Here is a 19,343-nt window from a genome sequence, read left to right as displayed (position 1 = left end):
AAAAAGGAAAAAGGGAATTTAAGAACACTAGTACAAATTGTTAGAACCAATACCAACAATAAATAAGCAATCACAAAACAATTGCACCAGAGAAGTATTTTCTGTAGTACTTCAGAACATTTGTAAGGCCTTAAAGGTTATCCAGTGCTTGTGACACCAGATTAAAAACCTGAAGAGTCGAAGTGTTTCACACTCATTTGTAGCTGCATCGGCAGACACGCTAGAATTAATTATATGAGCTGCTAGTTACAGTAGGTTATTTATAGGGTTAACGCGGTGATAATAGTGTGGACCTCAGGGCTGCATATTGCTTTGTATTACAATGTCTTTAAGGTGTTTCAAGGGTGGGGGTTTTTTTTTCCGGTTTGTTTGTTTTGGGCAAGAATAGCATCCTTTTTTTCTCCTCAAGGTACATCTCCTTTGCTACCTTTTGCTTGTGTAGTTGTGAAAATGAAACGGACCGCCTGCTGCATGGCACTTACTAGTTCTTTCTAAAGGGGAGGGTGCCAGAATAAAGGCGTTTTTAAGACTCTTAATGGCTCCATTTCTTTGGCAGTAAGTTAATTGCAGACTACAAGCTCATTCGGCTTTTACAAACGAACCACCAGAAAGCCAAATCTTTCACTTTTTTAAAACATGAAGCTACAAGTAATTTTGTGTACTTTTACGACAGCCTGAGAAGCACACGTGAAACTCCTCGCCGCCGGATGACCTCCCAGGAAGAGCGAGAGCCCACAGCTCGAACCAGTGCCTTCGGAGAGCTTCGTCCCACGGGCGTGCGTCTCCCTCTCTGCTCGCAAGCGGCTTCCCGGGGATCTCGCTCCCCCGCGGTTCTCCCCAGAAGACACCGGGGACCGACGACGCCCCGGCTGGGGGACTGAACCCCCTGAGGGACGGAGGAACGGAGGGAAAGAGGAAGGGAAGGAGGGAGGCCCGGCAGGTGACAGAAACCAGGGCGGGCGGGAAATGAGTCGTCCGCCCGTTCCCGCGGGTCGCCGCAGCTGAGGAGAGCCCCGCTCCGGGGCTGTGCCCGGCAGTACCCCTCTTTTCACTCGCTCATTGGCTGGCGGCGTACGATATCAGCTTTTGATTGGTGGGCCGGTTTGTCAATCAGGCTAAACGGGGGCGTGCAGAGCCAGCCGGGCTGGGCCCGACGCAACTAAGCGTCCCAGGTCGGGGAGAGAGAGTGCGAGCGCGCCCTGAGGCGCGGTGCTTCTCCTCCCTTCTCCCCTGAGGCGGGCTCGCTCACCTCCGCCCCGAGCTGGACCCGCGCCGCTGAGGTACCAGCTCCGGCTCAGGTCTGCCTCCCGCCGCCTCGGCTACTGCCAGCTGTGCCTCAAGACCCTCCCCCGCCCCGTCTCCGTGGGGCGTTTTGCCCCCGGCCGCCCCTCGGGCGGGTGGAGAAAGAAGCGCCGCGGGGCGCGGAGAAAGCGCGCCGCGCTGCAGCGAGAGGCGGGCGTGGGCGCAGGGCGGAGCGGGGCCAGGCGGCGCGGCGCCGGGCGCAGAGCCGCTGCCGGACGGACCAGGGCCGCTGACGGGCCGGCCGTTAGCCGCTGTGAGGCGGAAGGCGGGGCCGCCGGACCGGAGGCGGCCCCGGTCACTCGCACGCCTCGGCCCCGGGCCGGGTGAGACAAAGGCTCGGTGAGACGGTTGCTACAGCGCCGCCGGTCGCCTGGAAACCGCCCTCTTTATCCGGGGGCGTCCCCGGGCTGGGGAGGAGCCGAAGTCCCCGCGGGGGCCCGCCCTGCTCGCTCGCCGCCTCGCCGGAGCTAGTCCTCCGCTCCCGTTCCTATGCGGGCTGCGGCAGCCTGGTCCCCAGCAGCCCGGCCCCCGGCGGGCGGCTCCTCCGGGCAACGGGTGCCTTCCCGGCGAACGCGCCCCGGAGCGCCATGAGCGCGGAGCCGCCCCGCGCCTCGCTGCTCCGCGCCCTGTTTAAGATGGAGCCGGCGGCGGCCGCTTCCGAAGTGCTGGGGGGAGCCTCGGAGTTCGTGAAAGGTGAGAAGAGGCTGGGGAACCCTCCCTCCCTTCCCCCCCCGGCCGCGGGGGTCCCGCTCGCCGGAGCCTCCCTCAGAGGGGAAACCCGCTGGCTTCTCTCCCGCCCTCCCGCGGCTCCGCTGCGGGCCCGGCCCGGCGTGGTCCGCCCCCCGCCCTTGCCTTGCGGTTTGCACGGGCTGCCTGGGCCCCCCCCGCCGCCGCGGGGCACGCCTAAGCCGTTCCTTCCTCCTCTCTTTTCCGGTGAGAAGCGGGGCCGGCACCTGTTGCCATGTCTTGTTGTGCTCTGGGTCCGAACCACGCCGCTCCCGGGGGGTGTCGAGGCGGGGGTCCCCGTGGGGCCGGCGGGCACCCGTGGGGGCCTCATAGCTCCTGCGCCGGGCCCCGCCGCAGGGTCCCTCTGCTCTGCCCCCCCTACACTCTTGCCCTCCCGTCTCTTTCAGATCGGTTGTACTTTGCGACTTTACGAAACAAACCGAAAAGTACCGTAAATACCCATTACTTCTGTACCGATGAGGAGCTGGTCTATGAAAAGTAAGTGTTGCGATCGGTTGGGGTTTGCATATTCAAGGTGATGGATGGCCTCAGATTCTTCCCAATGTATTTCAATGCTCCATAAAATATCCTTGCCACGTTTAGCTACTCGCACAAAGCATGGGCATGAAGTTAGCCTGAATATATTTATACATTAGCTGAAACTAGTTTAACAAGACGGCTGTTAAAAAAAAAAAAAAGCCAAAAGCCCCAAACAGCTACAAGACCAGTTAAATGGCTTAAACTGGGTTGAGCTAGGGGAAGGATATCTGAGCTTTGTAAGATTTGTTTATAAGGTGGAGAAGATCTCTTAAGATTAATTGCATCTTATTAAATGGTGTCTTAAATAGAAGGCTGTTGTTTGGTATGAATAGATGAAACAATAGTTTGTTTTATATCTATTTTCCTGTATAGAGAGTGTGAAGGGATCACCTTGTAACAGAATCGTAAGATTGCAAAGCTTAAGTGCACTTTTGAAGAACATCTGCAACTTTTTTTAGATGTCTGTAGAAGGTTTTGAGATTAGCACTTCCTGCTGGCTTTTGTAGCTTTAGAATGGCAGAAAAAGCATTTTCTGTGAAGGAAAAGCTTTGTGTGTTTGGAAGATACTGACAGCACGTTGAAGGTCAACAGTAAAATTGTTTGTAGTGCGATTACTATGAAAGGGCATAAAATGCACTAAACAAATAAAGTAATCGCTCTATGCAGCAGTTAAAAAGTAGTTGCTGTACACTGTGTTCCCAGATCAGCTGTTTCGTGTGTGATGATAGATCTAGCCACTTGACACGGGGTTTGCTGCAGCACAAGTGAAACAAAAAATGTAGCCTTATTTAAAATATAACTCTCTTTCCATATGAGTCGAAGAACTTGTGAGCATCAACCATTCTTCCTGCCCTCCTCCAGTGACTTCAGTATTGCTTCTGTGGATGTGCAAACCAATCCTCCCTGGCTTCCAGCTTCCTTCTATGCACAGCTTACAGTTTCGGGGTTTCTTTTGTACACATGTGTTTGAGCCTTCATTATCTTAAGCTGTGTGTCTTCTACTGGAATTCCCCACGATTTGTTCCCAAAGTTGACTCCTGTAATTAACTGCTTGGGTTGGGAGTAGGTTCTGTAATGATCATTAACTCATTTAGGCTGGAAGGGACCACAGGAGTACCCTGAGGCAAGGTTGACCTAATATTAAAAGCAGAATTCAGCTGGAGAAGGTCCTGAGCAATTTGTGTTATTTGAATGTGTTCCACTTTCTTTAATGAAGGAAAAAAATTCGTCTTGTATGTCTTCTAAGACTTTTGTGTTGTGCTTGACCCTGAGGTATTTTGTTTCTAATTCTTAACATGCTTCTAGGAAGGGTGAAGCAATCTTATGTGGGATTTGACCTTGGCGGTGGGAAGGGGGAGCAGTTCTGTACCTTTGTTAGTTACAGATGATTGTATTAACCAAGGACTGGGGTATATTGTGTGAGGACAGCATCATATTTTAAAAAAGCACAAAGGAATTTGGGGAGGGAAAAAAGTAATTTTCTTCAATGTGTATACTTACTGAGTTTCCTTTATACTCCTTAACCCAATTACCTGTTAACTACATACCAGGGTGTAACTTGATACCAGATATAATTATGAGATAATGGAAGAAAGCAAAGTTTCCTTTATCTTCTAGGGCATATCTAAAGATTCTGGATGTGTAACTAACACTTGTATTTTCTGAATTGATAGTTCTTAATCTATTTGGCCTTTTTTAAAGGTCTCATCCTATATTTGATGCCATAATAGTACTCTCCTCTTTGTGTTCTCAAATTAAAATGCTAAAACATAATATGAGGTAGAAATTAAATGAGTTACCAGGTGATAGGAATGACTTTTGTGTAATGACTGAACTCTTTTATGTACCAGTGCTAAACTTTCCCCCTCATGTTTGTATTGCAGCATCCATCACTATTGGTGTGCGCAATATTTGGTAGTAAAACAATGCCTGATTTTATATTCATTTTCTTTTCCCCTCTTTCTTTTCCCTCTCATCTCCAAGGAAGTGTATGTTGCCTCAAGGAAGTAAAAACAGTTGTCGGTAGGGTTACAATTTTATATTTTTTTTTCCAATATCTTTCTGAAATTGGAAAGCTAGAGGCAAAATGAAGAATAGAATGGTTCTCTTGGTTCTTGGGGGAAATACTGATTTTTGCTATAGCTTCACTTTTCCTTATGCTCACTGCTGAGCTTGACATTAGCCTGTTCAGTTTCACAGGCTGCACAGCAAAGTGAGGGGCCTGACATCGGGTTGTCTGTAAGTAGCAGTGGAGTTTAACTGTAGCACACCAGATTGGATCCTCGGCCTAAAAAATGCAACTTTTTTTTCTGAGGAAGTGATTAGAACTTTTTGTTACATGATAGCAAAATAAACATTTGGAAGTGAGTTTTGAACAGCTCAGAACAGTGGTTTCCAGAGTCTTCGTTCCAAGTGGCCTGCCTGTGCTGTTCTAGCTAATCAGCATTTCATGGCCACTGCTGCTTTTAAGCACGAGTTCTTCAGATTGTTACAAGAAGGAGGATAGGAGATGTCTAGTTGAGCATAAAATCCTCTGCACCTGTGAGGTACGTAGGTAATTCTGTTAATATGACTGTTTATTGACTTAATCTGGTTTAGATGCCTCATTCTAGTGACCAAAGACACTTCATTGTGCGTGGAAGTGCACTGCTTGTCTTTGGGCTGTTACTCTGTGAACTTCAGTGGTAACTCTTAAGCAGGGAGTGTTACAGAAATTTATTTAGCTGACTTCACTGAGGTGTCAGTTTGCTGTCACTGAAGCAACATATGATCTGAAAAACCTCATGAATATGTAGGTTTGGGGCTGATTACAGAGCGCATGTTATTGGATCATGTATTGCTTTAAACCTCACTGTCTCACTTCCCTTTTTCCCCTCACCCTTGAAGAGACATAAGGAAAATACAGTGTGTGTTAATAGTATACCCCATTTATTAAACAAAACAGCTGTAGCACTTGATCTAAGGGTTTTGGAAGTTTTGGTCTGATAAATGCTGACTTGCTCTTGCAGTTTGTCATGTGATTTATCACTAAATTGTACACAAAGTGTGGTTATGTAATCTGGAGTGCTTTAGCCTTCAGTTTTCACTTGAAGTTGTCAACTGTTCTAATGAATTCATAACACTGTCTTCGCTTATTTAAACGTTCACACTTTCAAAAATAATAAAGATAGGCTTAAATGCTTTTAAGAATATCTCAAATGCTAGATGACTAGGAGCTCGCTACTAGAACTGTCACTGTTTCAGTTAAATGTGCTGCAATTTAACCTTGAACCTATTATGCTAGGGAAATGGTATGTAAATTCCTCAGCTGAGGGAACAAGAAACCTGAATGAATTTATCAAATTCTGAATCCTCTTCTTTGATTGTTCTGTTTCTGTAAGATTTTGTCATTCTTTCTGAAACTCTGAGGTTCCTTCTGAGAAAGCCTGCACTACCACTTACAGGGAAATAAAATTTTTCAGGGTAATGTAGTACAGGTAACTACTACTTCAGGAAAATGCAGTTAATGAGAAATAATCCAGCTTGATGAAGACTGTCATTTGGCAAATAGACAAGCCTTGCCTTGGCAAGACTTCAATTTTAATGAGTTAGGCACTAGTAAGAAGCTTTTTATTCTCTAAGAATAGTGTCTTTCATGTTTCACCTTTCAGTAAACAGATCTGGGTTGAGAATACTACGCTTGATTGGTTAACTTGGCTTTCACATGTTTTATCAAAGCAACTTTTTATGTCCTTTTTATTGTTGAGTAGTTTTTCAAACAAAATTAAAGTTTAGATAATGAGAAACAGGAGTCTCTTGCTGATAAATTATAATGCCAGCTTTCATAAATCATAATGCTTTTATTCAGTCATTTGTTCTGATTTTAGATCTCTCATATAAACAGCTTTTCAGATCTATGACATCTTGTGAGCAGCTGTAAAAGTAATTAATAAGATATTCTCTGTATGTCCTGTGTTTTACACTAAAACTTCCTTTCAAGCCATGGTATGTTACTTGCCCATTTCACAGAAGTCTTAATGTTGGCTGCTTTGAGTCCAAGCAGCAGTAGAAAGACTCTGAAATGCTTAGCTGCAATGATATTAAATGAGCAGTGTTTGGACTTTGTCTTGCAGGACTCATTTCCTTTGCTGCGTGTGTATTGGCAAAGAAGCAGATATTCTTTGCTGTGAGAGAGTAAGGGTTAACTTGTTTGTGTTTGCTTTGGTTAAGTGCTGCTTTTCTGTGGCTGTCCAGTAACAGTACTTGCATAGGAAACCTGAACTTCTCCATCGTTCTGTGGCTTGTATCATTCGAAAGGAAAAAGAAAACTTAAACTTAGCCTTGTTAAAACAGAGCTGTCTCTTTAGGCAGAGAACAAGGAGCTCCTTGTTCACATCAGTAGCTTTTGAGGACTTGAACTTGACCATCAGATGACCAAGACAACTTAGTAAGAAGTCCACAAAAAAACCCCAGAAAGATTCCCAATTTCTACCATCTCTCAACGCGAATGTAAATACAGAGCAGGAAAACTTCACCTACCAATACCAGCTTTTCTATGCTTAATTCTTACAGATGACTATTAAGAATAGTACTCCAGCTTTATTTTGGTTTCCATCTTAAAATGAGAGATTTTAAATTCACTGCAAACAAGAATATCAGAAGATCTAAGAACTGGGAGTGTCAACTTTTCCTTCAGATGGGAGCTACTGACATAATTTTATACTTGAAACTTGTAGAGTGCTATCCCCTAACACCTGTGGTATTCTCTCCAGTCCAAGAGTTTCATAAGTTTTATACCTACACATTGCTTTGCTATATCTGCCTTTGCTGCTTCTTACAGAAAGGATAAAAGCAGTTGCCAAAAGTAGTGAGGATTTTTTGTTTGTTTGCAGTAAAAGGGTACCAGGATAAAACATCTGTTTTCTAGGCTCCAATTTTATACCAGCCAGGAGTGTAACTTTATATGGGAAACCCCTTATGAGAAACTTGCCCTCTGTTTAGCTGATTTTTTTTTTCCCCATAGGGAACAGGTTTTTAATGTGAGCTGAAGTATCTTCTATAGGGAAACTCTTTATGGGAGAACCTCTTCACTGATCCTTTGTTTTGACATCAAGGAACGTTGTATCAAAATGCATATATCTGGAATGGCTGTCTCATTATCTATAGTTTGGAACTATGTGTCCTTGTTGGATTTTGAAGAATCAGGATCTTGAGGAGGATTTGGAACAATCAAGGGGAAATGGTGTGAGTACCTCATGTTTTGCATAATCCAGAGCCTCTGCGTTATTCCTACCTTCAGATGCAAGAGCAGTGAGGTGATACATAAAATCTAGGGTTATATTTGCTGTTTATACAGCAAGTATTTGCTTCATCTATTCAGAAGTGTGCAACCCTTAAGTAGTATTAAGTGTTAGGGATTGTGTCTCAGCCCAGATAAGAAAGCTCCTAGCAATTCATGTGTTACTGGAATTGGTGGGGCTAGAGCAGGGAGATCGTGCCGTTGAGCATCCCACTTTGTGTGCTTGAGAAGTAGGAAGGAGGAATGCGTTCTGGGAAATGGGAGTTGGAGAAAGAAAAGGTAGGATTTCCCGATCAGCAGTTAGGTTATAACAAAGGCGTGACTGAGCCTCTTGGCTTTCATCCAGAAACTTGGTTGCTTGTAGATGTGTTCAGCTTATGATTTAAAGCATTTATCTGTAGTAGCCAGTTGGCTGCTTCTGCAGTAGCTGGTTCTGGTGCTGCTTGGTGGCTGTATTCAGAGCACGTGTGGTAAGGGCCTTACAGTGCAGTGGCCTGAATGTTCCAGTAATCCAGCCTAGGAAAGGGGGAGAGAAACATCAAGTGGAGAATATTTTTTTCTTATTCTAATTCAGTCTCACTGCTGAATTTTAATAGTAAGCTGGATCTTCGTAACATGCTGAAAAAATAGTGTAGTTTTGCAGTTAGGAAGCTGTATTTCTGCTAGTTCCTGAAGTTCTTGTGGTTTGTTTCGGTTTGAGTAATCGCAAGCTTGGGGTGCTGTTTTGGCAGTAAAATTACTTTATATGGTTGTTTGCCTTCTTGGAGGCTAGCTTCCTACATAAAAGAGTAGTTGTACTCCAATTCTGATGTACATACTCCAGAAAATGATTGCAATTGTTAATCTGTGCTTCTGTTCTCAAGTTACTAAACCAATAATTGAGTAAGCTGCCATGCAAGTAACATCATGCCCTCTGAGCATTATTGCACTGTTAGAACTGATTTGGTGGGTCTGTCCTTCCACCCCCCTGATATGGTAACTAGGCTTGGGACCATGTTCAAACTGTTGGAAGTGCCTACAGCCTGGTAGGAATGCAATGCATGCCCTCATGGTCAGGGTAGCGATGACACTGAACTTACACTGGTCTGTCATGAAGAAAAGAATTCTGAAATAGCTTTTCAGACAGGAATCTCCTATCCTTCCATCCGTGCCTCCTGTTGCTCTATCATAAAATTGTAAGTGAATGGCACTATAAAACTACTGCTCTAGTGCTTTCATCTGTGGGGGAGAAGTTATCGGGCGTCTGGGGTAAAGTGTAAGTAGTGCAATTTATCTTTGAAAGACAACTTGATACCTTGGTCATAAATAGATTAACTGTGGTGTTAATATGGAGGTTATCAATTAGTTTCCAAGTCTGCTAAGCTACAGTATTCTTTCATTGACCATAGCCAGGCTCCATCCAGTAGTTCAAGACATGAAAGCTGTTTTGTCATTCTTATGCCATACTAGGGTCAGTGGTATTCAAATGCTCAGTAAAAAGTGACTTTAGCATTCAGAAGAGGTGCCCAAGGCTTGAGCTGACTCGTGGCACCTTCACGTGGCATCCCTTGAAACTGCAGTCAGAAAAAACTTGAGTTGGTGTCCTACAGGGTTGCGGGCTATGTTTCTGTCACCATTAAATTCCCTGGAAGAATGCACAGTAACTGCTTGTGTGACAGTAGAGCAACAAGCTCTTTATGGACTGGCCTTTCTAGGTGGATGACTGCTCCTATGCCGCAATACAGCAAACACATCAGATCCTATGCTGTAAGAATGGAGAGGAAGGAGTGGTTCTTGCAGTCTATTCTAAGGAGAATACAGATACAAGAAACTTATGGTACTGCTTCCAGGTAGCATTATGATAGTATTTTTGAAGTAGTGTATTTAAATATTCATCTAGTATATTCTGGGGTTTTGCTGCCACTTAGTTTGAGAACGACAAGGATAGCAAGTTTCCATGGGATGAGGGGGAAGAATAATTTAAGCTATCATCTAAGTACTTGATTAAAACAAAATATAATTAAATGTAGATTAATACCATACTTGCTTTCTGTTCCTCATCTCTGGTTCCCACCTCCATTGTAAATGACTGTCTCTCTTAACTGGCTTAAGCTTCAGAGGCACTCTGATTTCTTATTATGTATAAATGCTTATTAAAACATCTAGATACAAAGAAAGTCTATTACCTGTAAAAGAGATGGAAGTAAAATGATATTGGGTAGGTTATCAGTGACTATCATATGATAAGATTTTATTTCTTTTATGTTTCTCTTCAACATTTGCCAGATAAGATCCTTCATTCTTTGTGTGCTGTTTCTTCCCCATAGCCCCCGTTTCCCATCTTCCACTTCTGTTTATCTCTGTGTCAAAATTCTGTTCTTAAGAAGAAAATCCTCTGGGTAAGTCAGGATCAAGTGTGTCTAATTCAAGTACAAAAATGGCCTGTTATACAAAAGTATGAGGGTGCATAAGATTCAACCTTTCTGTTTAAAGATGTCAGAAACTGTATTTAGTTCTAAGGATATAAACTGAAGAAGGGTTTTGTAGATTAGAGTTCATTAATTTCAGTACAGAGCCTTGTATTATCTTTCAGTGAACTCTCTGATTATGAGGTTTGTAAAGCACTTGTTTCACTTAGCCCCGTTAAAAAAAGGACATTCAAGCTTATACCAATTTAGAGGTATTAAGTGGAGAAAGTTAACCTTTCTCCCTCACCTGTCTACCAGAGTGTTTCATCAACGAAGCCAATGGCTGGTTTATATTGCCTACAGTGTTATGTAAATAACCCGGGAATTGTCAGTGTTTGCTGTGTGGGTAATAATGCTGATGCAACAGTGACAGAAAGTGCCTTTCCTTCATGATCCTGTTAGGATTCTGTGAAATATCTTGTTTCTGCAGCAGAGACAAACCGCAGTAGTACCAGAGTCTTAAATGCTGATACTTTTCCCCGCCCCTTGTGTTAAGAGGAGCACAGCATACTTAATGGAAATAAATGATGGAGATGTAGTCAGTCTAAGATTGTGGCATCTTTAGCTTGGCAGCTGAGAGAATCTACAAAATAAAGGTATTTAGAAATATAATTATTTCACAGATAGACTCGATACATGTTTATTATCCTTATCCTCACCAAAATAGTAAGTAATTTGTCTGTTGTGGATAAACTGATATGTAAATTCATTTCCATGTGCTTTTACTACACTTCAGTTTGAGTTTAATCATGTGGAAAAGCAGAAGTGGATATATGACTTCATATTGATATACTTCTAGTGAATGAATAGTAAGAAAAACTTATCCTAAAGCATGGCTGTAATTCTTCAGTGCTTTAGATGAACTGTGTATTCAGTTGTATCTTTGAGCTGATCAAAGCTGCTTTGCTTACAGCAGTTTAAAAAGTATTCTGTATTCTAGTGCCAACTTTTTCACAATATCTCTAAAAGTATTTTTCACAAAATAATCTTAAAAGTCTAAACTCTACTCTTCCATCATATATTTAAGTGAAAAAATACTCTGAGGTTAATGGAACAAGTTGGGGTTAATTTTTTGATTTAGGGAAGGCATTAGTGCAGCAGAATGGGAAGAGATGTTAGTAAGCCTTCTGTGTAGCTTCTCTAGAAGCTACATTTACTCTAGTTTTGTTGGAGCTCCAGTTTTAACTTATTTGTCATAACTCATCCTTCTTAGAAGAATTTCTAATTTCATCTCTACTAAAAATTGTATGGAGGGTTTAGTTTTAAAAATAACTACAACTGCTGACCATATCTGGCAGACTTCTCTAAGAAAAGATGAGGAATTCTAAACTTAAACCCTGCTTTACTGTTACTGCAGTTTTCCGTTGAGTTAACTTCTGTGCAACCTACAAATAAAGTCCTAAGAGTTGGACAGCTTAGTCTTTGACCCCGCTAATGAGCTTGTGTAATTAAGCATTACATCATAATATTTTCTACTGAAGAGTAGAACTGAAGCTTTACAAACACCTAGGTTGTTATTTGATATTGTAAATTATATTGAAACAGCATTGGTGTGGCAGGCAGGCTACTCCTCCTAGGCAGTGGTAAGACTAATATAATTTTCTCCTTTTGCACTGGGCTTGGCTCTTTTTTTGTGTGTGTGATAATGTGGGGAGGAGGATATTAATGAAGTTATAAGCACCAAAAAGATAGGGCACACCTACTTCATTGTTGTGTCCACTTCGAATAGCAGAATGGCTGAAGCTGGAAGGCACCTCTGGATGTCGCCTAATCCAAGCCCCGGGCTCAAAGTAAGGTCAACAAGAGCACATTACTCAGAGCCTTGTCCAGTTGAGTTGTGACTCCACAGCTTCTCTGGGCAACCTCTTCCCAATGTTTGACTGCCCTCTAAGTAAAAGTGTTTTTCTTATGTTTAACTGGAACATAATTAATTTTCCTGAAAAATAAACCCTCTGCCATGGGGAAAAAAGCTTGAAAGGTACTACCTCCTATTCTGTCATCTGATTTCAGTGAATTTTCACTCTTTCACAGAACATGGTTATCTTTTTCTTTTGTCATTCTCCAAATAACGTGCATTCAGATGCTGATGCCTGTTTTGTTTGTCGATAGGCGAGGAGTGCCCTATCTCTCTGATCAAAAGACTTAGAGCAGATTACAACTGTTTTAGTCCATTCTCACTGTAATTTGCAACGTGTGCATCAACAAATTTTCATAGACCACCAAGACAAAGACTTCTGTACACAAAAAGGAAAAACCCTGAAGAAAGCTTGCAACTTAAATTTTGAGTTTTTGAGTTCCCCACAATGGGTGGGGAGGGAGAAGGCTCTAGAAGGTGTTAGGTTGCTTGCATAAAGGCTGCGATTACTTGTAAAGGTGCCTATATGAAGGGTTCCCTAGGAAAAGCCCTGTGAATCCCTACCAGGAAGTTACTTCTATTGCGCAATAATTTGCATGTACAGATTGCTGCTGCTGGCTGTTATCTTAAGGACAGGGATGGCTGCTTCAAAGGTAATATGAATGTTTAAGAAGCATCTAGTAGAGAGAAATAAGAACAACCAGAAAACATGAAATAATAAATTGGAAGAACAGCCTGAAGACAAGAGGATTGGGAGGACAAAAGGAAACATAATTAATACAAGTGTATAGTAATCTCAAGTAGCGGAGGACGGGATAAAAACAAATAAGCTTAAATTTCAGACGGACATCAAGACTGGACATTACTAAATGAATTTTACTACCCATAGGAAATTTTATTTAGCTTATTCTTCATAGTATCTAATTATATATTCTCATCTTAAGTGGTCATAGAACCTTTATCTAAGATGACATCAGCATGGCTTAAAGGGGAGTAGATCATGTCGTAAGTTCCTCACTCTAGTTTTGGCCAAAACCAGACTGGCTATCGTGGGATGAAAAAAAATTCTATAGTTAGTGTGTGAGTGTGATGGAAAAGGTAGTTACTGGGACGGTTTAAACTGAAGCTACAAATGCTTTCAAATTAACTGTTATTGTCCTATTAAATGAATCAATAAAGGACTTATCTGTTGCACCGTATATATTGGCTGCTCACTCTTCCCCAAAAGCTACTGTTTTGCAGCTTTAACTATCAACAATGTACATGTTGAAATTTGCTTAGCTCTCTTGTATAAATAACACTGTTTTTTGTTCTTTTTCTTCCAGTTTCTATGGAGATTTTGGACCTTTAAATTTGGCAATGTTATACAGATACTGCTGTAAACTAAATAAGAAATTAAAGGTAAGCTTTGTTTAAAACAATGTTCCTATATTTTTGTGTTTTGAAATCCAGCTAAAATGCATTATTCACTTTGAAAGTGGTTGTTACATGCTCGTTATCTAGATGGTCACTACTAAGTTGTAAGGTTATTCTTTGTTCTGAATTCTTTTTCCTCTGAAGAATGGAAAAAATTAATATGCTCTCATTGTTGCTTAGCAGGTGAGGCACTAAAGGACGTGTTCACCTTTTTTCTAACCTTACAGTTTCAAGACAGTAGTAACAAAACCCACTCTGGATATTTCATGGGTTTGCAGCTAATGCAATGGGTATGCTAGTATGAATTACTGAAAAAAACCAGTTATTAAAAAACCAAGCAAACAAAAAAATCCCACACTTATTCATAAGAACAAAACATGGGCCCCCAAATCACACTATTTGAAATAAATCTCACTCAGTGGAAAAATTAAACCTTATAAAGATCATTCAGTTTGATGTTGCTTCTAATAAGTGTTACAGAAATGTGTTTTTACACATATAAAAATGGTTCCTTTCTCTGTCATGTAGAAGTGTCATTCCCTATCAGTTAATTTGTAGAGGCTTTCATATTTTCTTGCTTCTGTATACTGCTTGTTGAGTCAAGGCAATTTTGAGTTGTTCATCACTAGAGAGAGGGCCTTTTGGTATCTTCTTTGGATACCATGTTAGCTTTTTCTTTTGACTGCAAAGTGTTGGTTCTTTCTTTATGAACTTGTCTAGAATCTGTAAATGCAGCAATTAATTCTGAAGATCACCATGGCTGAGTTTTGTTCTAACACTATCCTGTCATAAAACCACAAGTCTGATGTGGATTGACCTTGGTTAGAAACGAAATACCCGGCAGCTGCTCACTCGCTCCCACCCCAACCCCAGTGTGGGACAGGGGAGAGATTCAGAAGAGCAAAACCAAGAAAAACTTGTGAGTTGAGATAAAGACAGTTTAAGTGGGGGAATAAGATGTGAGAGGGATGGCAGGGGGAACAAAGCAAGCGGTGCAAATGCAATCACTCAAAATTTCCCACCAGCAGACCAATGCCTAGCCAGTCTCTAAGCAACTGCTAATTTGGAAAGACTGCTCCTCAGTTTTATGGCTGAGCATGGTGTTTTATGGTACGAAATATCCCTCTGGTGAGTTGGGGTCAGCTGTCCTGGTTGTGCCCCCTCCCAGCATCTACCTGCAGTGGGGGCAGAGTGAGAAGCAGGTGGCCCCGATGCTGTGCAAGCGCTGTTTGGTGCTCGCTACAGCACTGGGGCGTTATCAGCACAGTGTCAGTCACAAATGTCACATCGTGCAGGCTGCTGCAAAGAAAACCAAATTGCATCCCAGCCAGACCTAGTACACTGAGCACATAGCTGTGGATTCAGCCTGATGCCCAAATACCTGTGAAAGCGATTTTCAGCACATACAGAAAATGTATCAACTGCAAGAAATGAGACAGAAGTTTTAATTCCAAAGTACTAATTAATATCACTTGCATGCAAATAGCAGGGAGACCCTTCACTAAATATTACAGATTTAAAATCTTTATAATGTAGACATGTTACTGATACAGGAAAATAGGACAACAGATGCAGTAATATTGGCCACTGTTCAGAGGATTCCTGTATCAAATAAGATATTATTTTGGGACTGATGTTTGCTGCATAAATGAAACCATTATGCAAGTTGATTCCTCCTGAGAGGAGCTTCTGCAAATTGAAGGGTTTGTAGAGTTGCTATAACCTTTTTGCAAAGAGCTTCTAGTGAAAATTTACATTGCTGCTTTAATACAGAAAGTTAGTTGTAAATAATAATAAAAAGAAACCCTCTTGTAGTTCTAACTTTGCATGCCTGTGTTCATATTGGGAAAACAGTGTATTTGCCAATTCCATGTTAATACTAAATAGAGCTTATAAATACATGATCTTATTACCCTATTTTCCAGTGCCACTGTCCCAAACAAATGCATGACCAATGATGCTCACTCACTAGGAATCTATTTTTTTTACCTTAATTCTGCTGTTTGTGACCTTATATGTGAGTTACCAAAGACTGTGGAGAATTGCTTGCTCTGTGAAGTGGTTACTCCAGAGAAGAACCAATAATAAACATACTGTTCTAACTTTCTAGTCCTCGTAAGCACAGTGAGAGATCAGTTCTGGTTTTTCCAGATCCAGATTGAGACTGATCAGTTTGGGACCTGAATATAGTCCCCTGTATCACTGCTGAAGTGTACCATCACCCTTTCATAGTTGAACGAGAACGCCTTCAGACTGGACCCTAGCTACCAAGAGTTTCACCCAGAAAATAAGAACACAACTAGTAAATACCTCAGGACTTGTTGTTTGGGTTTTTTTGTTTTGTTTGGGTTTTCTAATTATTCAGTATTAAACAGGAATGTCTCCACAGTCTTTATTCTTGTAATAAGACCATTATCTTCATTGAATGAGGCAAGCTGCTGGTCATAAATGGCTTGTAATCATGAAGATATAAAGATTGTATACTATAATGGAAAAAATATGCAAGGGAGCCAAACTGAAACTGAATTAGTAACTCTGGCACTTGCGGAGTTGATTTAGCAAACTGATGTCATTTTAATGTAACTTTTATATTTTTTTTAAAAAAAGCAAGCACTCTCAGTGCTGGGTGCAGGCTCAGCTGGGAGGAGGTGCTGTTCGTTGCTGCTGCCTTACCAGAGGCCAATCCCAAATAGGTTAATTTAAGATACTAGTGCATAATAGAGAAAGGTAACCTGATAGTGCAACCACTTGAAAGTAATAGCTGAAATCAAACAGCTAAAGCTTGGAGTACTGCCAGAGTGGTACAGAAACTTGCATACGAATAGATTCCAGTCTGGCTGATCGGTACTACCCTGAGGTAGGCCAGAACATGCTAATGTAAGCTTTGTTCTTCTAATAGTTCAAATATACTCCAGTATTTGACCTAATTTAGGTCCTATCTGTAGCGGGTAAGAGGTTTGTAAGACCAAATCCCAGGGCTGAAGCATGCATCTGATGTGTACTGTAGGCCTAGCTACACAAGCCTACTCTTCAGTTTCACTGGCTGATTATTATGATTCACAGTTGTTACCCTTCTACCCCTCACCTGCTTATGCCTGTCCTTCACAAGCGTCCCTGAGAGGATTCCTGAGGCCTGAATTAGTGTAAGACAGACGTTCATGACCTGTGACTTAACCTGCCAGCAAGGCATTGACACAATGAGCCACTGCAGCAGCAGCAGTCTGGTAATTCTCAGGTGATACCAGGGGACACATGGGCAGCCTGTGATGGGTGTTTCAGAGATGGGAAGTGCCAACTGGACTAGCAACATGGAGAAAGAATCCTGTTGGGCAACCTGCTGCTCTCATACCTTTGCACCAAGGGTAGCCCTGCCCCATGGCCACCAGCAGGAGTTGGCTGATTGTGGGAAGTAAGGGGCACTGCAGATTATCGTTCTCTGGAAGTCCAGCCTCTGCTGCGGGATGGTTGCTGTTGCCCTGCTGCAGCACTTTTGGGACCTGAGGCAATGGGAGTGCTTGAGCCCACATGGCTTCTCCCATGAATTGGATAGACCGGGTTGGGTATGTGCTTCATGGACTTTTCTTAATGAAAGAGTCTTTAAAAGAAGCGTGGCTCAAAAGATTATTCACAAAATCTGATGGTTTTTGTGTGGATGTGGTGTCTCAAAAGGAATTTAAGGCTCAGACTTTTATTAAGTTTAAAATCCCTATGAACAGGGACAGGGGAAATGAGAGTACAAAATCTCATTAAAACAAACTCACCCCACAAACTTCCCCTCCAGGCCTTTCAGCTATATCTGTTTCTGTTTTGGGAGAGGAATTAGATATGGAGGTGGTTTTCTGCTTTCCCTTTCTTGGGGGACAGGTGGGGAAGGAGAAGAATACCAGTTTGAAATGCGCTAGTGGCAGACCACCATTTTAAAGTAAACTATTGTAACTTTATGCTGCCTGATTTTAAAACCAGTAAATATTTCTGTGAAGAGCTGGAGAATTTATTCAGATATCCATTTGCTAAGAAATTTGGAGGTAAAGTCCTGGTTATGCTTTACAGGAAAACCTTTCCAACCTTGTTATGTTGTAATGTTCTGATTGCTATGGAGATGATCTTGACTAGCGAAGTCAACAGCAAGAAAAAATGCTTAGCTGTGCTATCTTCCTACTGGTTCTTTGAATTCTCTTTGGGGAAGAATGCTTGACTAAGCAACTGTGATTCATTTATGAAACAAATATTTTTTTATTTCTGTTTAAATAAGTCTGATTTCATAAAAGCTGCTTTAATAAACCTGCTATGTTTTATGTGTGTATAGCCTTACACAGTCTCAATAAATTCTGAAGCAGGGGTAATCAGAGAGGGAGTGTTGCTGAGATAAACGATACAAGTACAGAAGATCAAAGGCAGGAGAGGGAAGGTTCTGGCAGGTTTATGAACTGTGGCGTTCACATTTCTTATATGATAACCCTATTGCTGCTTGAATCACAGAAGGGTTGGGTTTGGTTTTAATATAAATAAACAGCTGGGCATATACATGGAACTATAGTAATGGCAAGCATCTCCTTTAGGTCAGCTTAGATTTTGAGGTAGGTTTTGTGTACATGCTTTAATGCATCATTTTCTATGCACAGTTTGCTAGCCTTGTAGTCACTGCTATTGATTTTTACCTATTACATATATATACATGTGTGTATATGTATTATAATAGTATTTGCATTGATCCAGGCTTATTAAACACACTGCAGTAATTTCTTGCTTGAACAATGCAAGTGTATTAAACCATATCCATTAAATAAAATACTGTCAAATAATCTGGTGATGCTAAACAGATGTCAATCTAGTAATTATCCACACTGGCACCTTCTAAGCCTGTCATCATTTCCTGTGCAAGTAAATCTCACTTGAGGTCTTCAAGGAACAAGGACTGATCTATTATTAAAAGGAAGAGAAGGAAAAAAGGAAAAACAAAAAACCAAACCAAAACCCAAACCACAAACTCAGAGTGAAAATAATGTGTTCTGGAGCCCTCTCATATACCCTATAAATTAGTTTTATCATCTAAAACAAAACCTGCCACACTTTTCCTATAACCTCTGCTTGTTAGCTCCAACGATTGTCTCTGCGTATATTCCTCTGGGATGTATCCTGACAGATACTGTTCTGTTATATTGTTGCATTTTTCTTCTAATGTGTGAAGCTGCTAAAATTTTCTTAGTGGTAAAGAACACCTTTAGTGCTTCATAGTGTATGCATTAGTTTTGTTTTATGATTATTTGTAACTATCTTACTATATTATCTCTAATGATAGCTATTCTGTAGACAGCCTGTATTGAAATATTCCTTGTTGAAACTTTTTTTTTTTTATTCCAAGTTACCCAGTATCTAAGCGAACTAAAGCCCTAATCCCTTCCCATGGAGCTCTGGAGCTGTAAGAACAGTAGCCTTAAAGACCTGTCTTTGACACTTGTTATCACTGAACCTCGCTGAAGGAATAGGCTTAGCTGATTAGACGTGGTCAGAAAATCGGTATTTTTTTGAAGAGATCATATAGCTTAGTATTGATATTGAAAGTGTACCGAGTGGAGAATTTGTGTGTTAACGTTAATGGAGGCGTTGTATTGACACTTCAGCAAATGCTTACTGTAAAACTAGATTTTCTGTAACTCGCGTGCAAATAAAAACAGTGGTTTGTTTTATAGCCTTCTGAAAAGTAAAACCCTGATGCAGTTTTCCTCTGGTTGCTATGCTATAAGCTGTTAATATCAGTTTTCAATTTTGTGTTAAAGCT

General features: G+C 41.6%; 1 protein-coding gene across 2 annotated transcripts in view; it reads left to right on the top strand.

Moving 5' to 3' along the window:
- The first annotated feature begins 1,339 nt into the window (after window positions 1–1,339).
- CDC14A (cell division cycle 14A) overlaps window positions 1,340–19,343 on the top strand; it is a 69,690-nt gene continuing 51,686 nt past the window's right edge. For both annotated transcript variants that reach the window (XM_064455597.1, XM_064455596.1), the window contains exons 1-3: window positions 1,340–1,995; window positions 2,436–2,526; window positions 13,474–13,549. In XM_064455597.1, the coding sequence (XP_064311667.1) occupies window positions 1,890–1,995; window positions 2,436–2,526; window positions 13,474–13,549 (273 nt within the window). In that variant the 5' untranslated portion in view covers window positions 1,340–1,889. The remainder of the gene's footprint in view (window positions 1,996–2,435; window positions 2,527–13,473; window positions 13,550–19,343) is intronic.

The sequence above is a fragment of the Phalacrocorax carbo genome, chromosome 6 (assembly GCF_963921805.1).
Source record: "Phalacrocorax carbo chromosome 6, bPhaCar2.1, whole genome shotgun sequence".
In the NCBI taxonomy this organism is placed as follows: Eukaryota; Metazoa; Chordata; class Aves; order Suliformes; family Phalacrocoracidae; genus Phalacrocorax; species Phalacrocorax carbo.
Note: the sequence above shows the minus strand (reverse complement) of the source record. Positions and strands in the feature narration are given on the sequence as shown.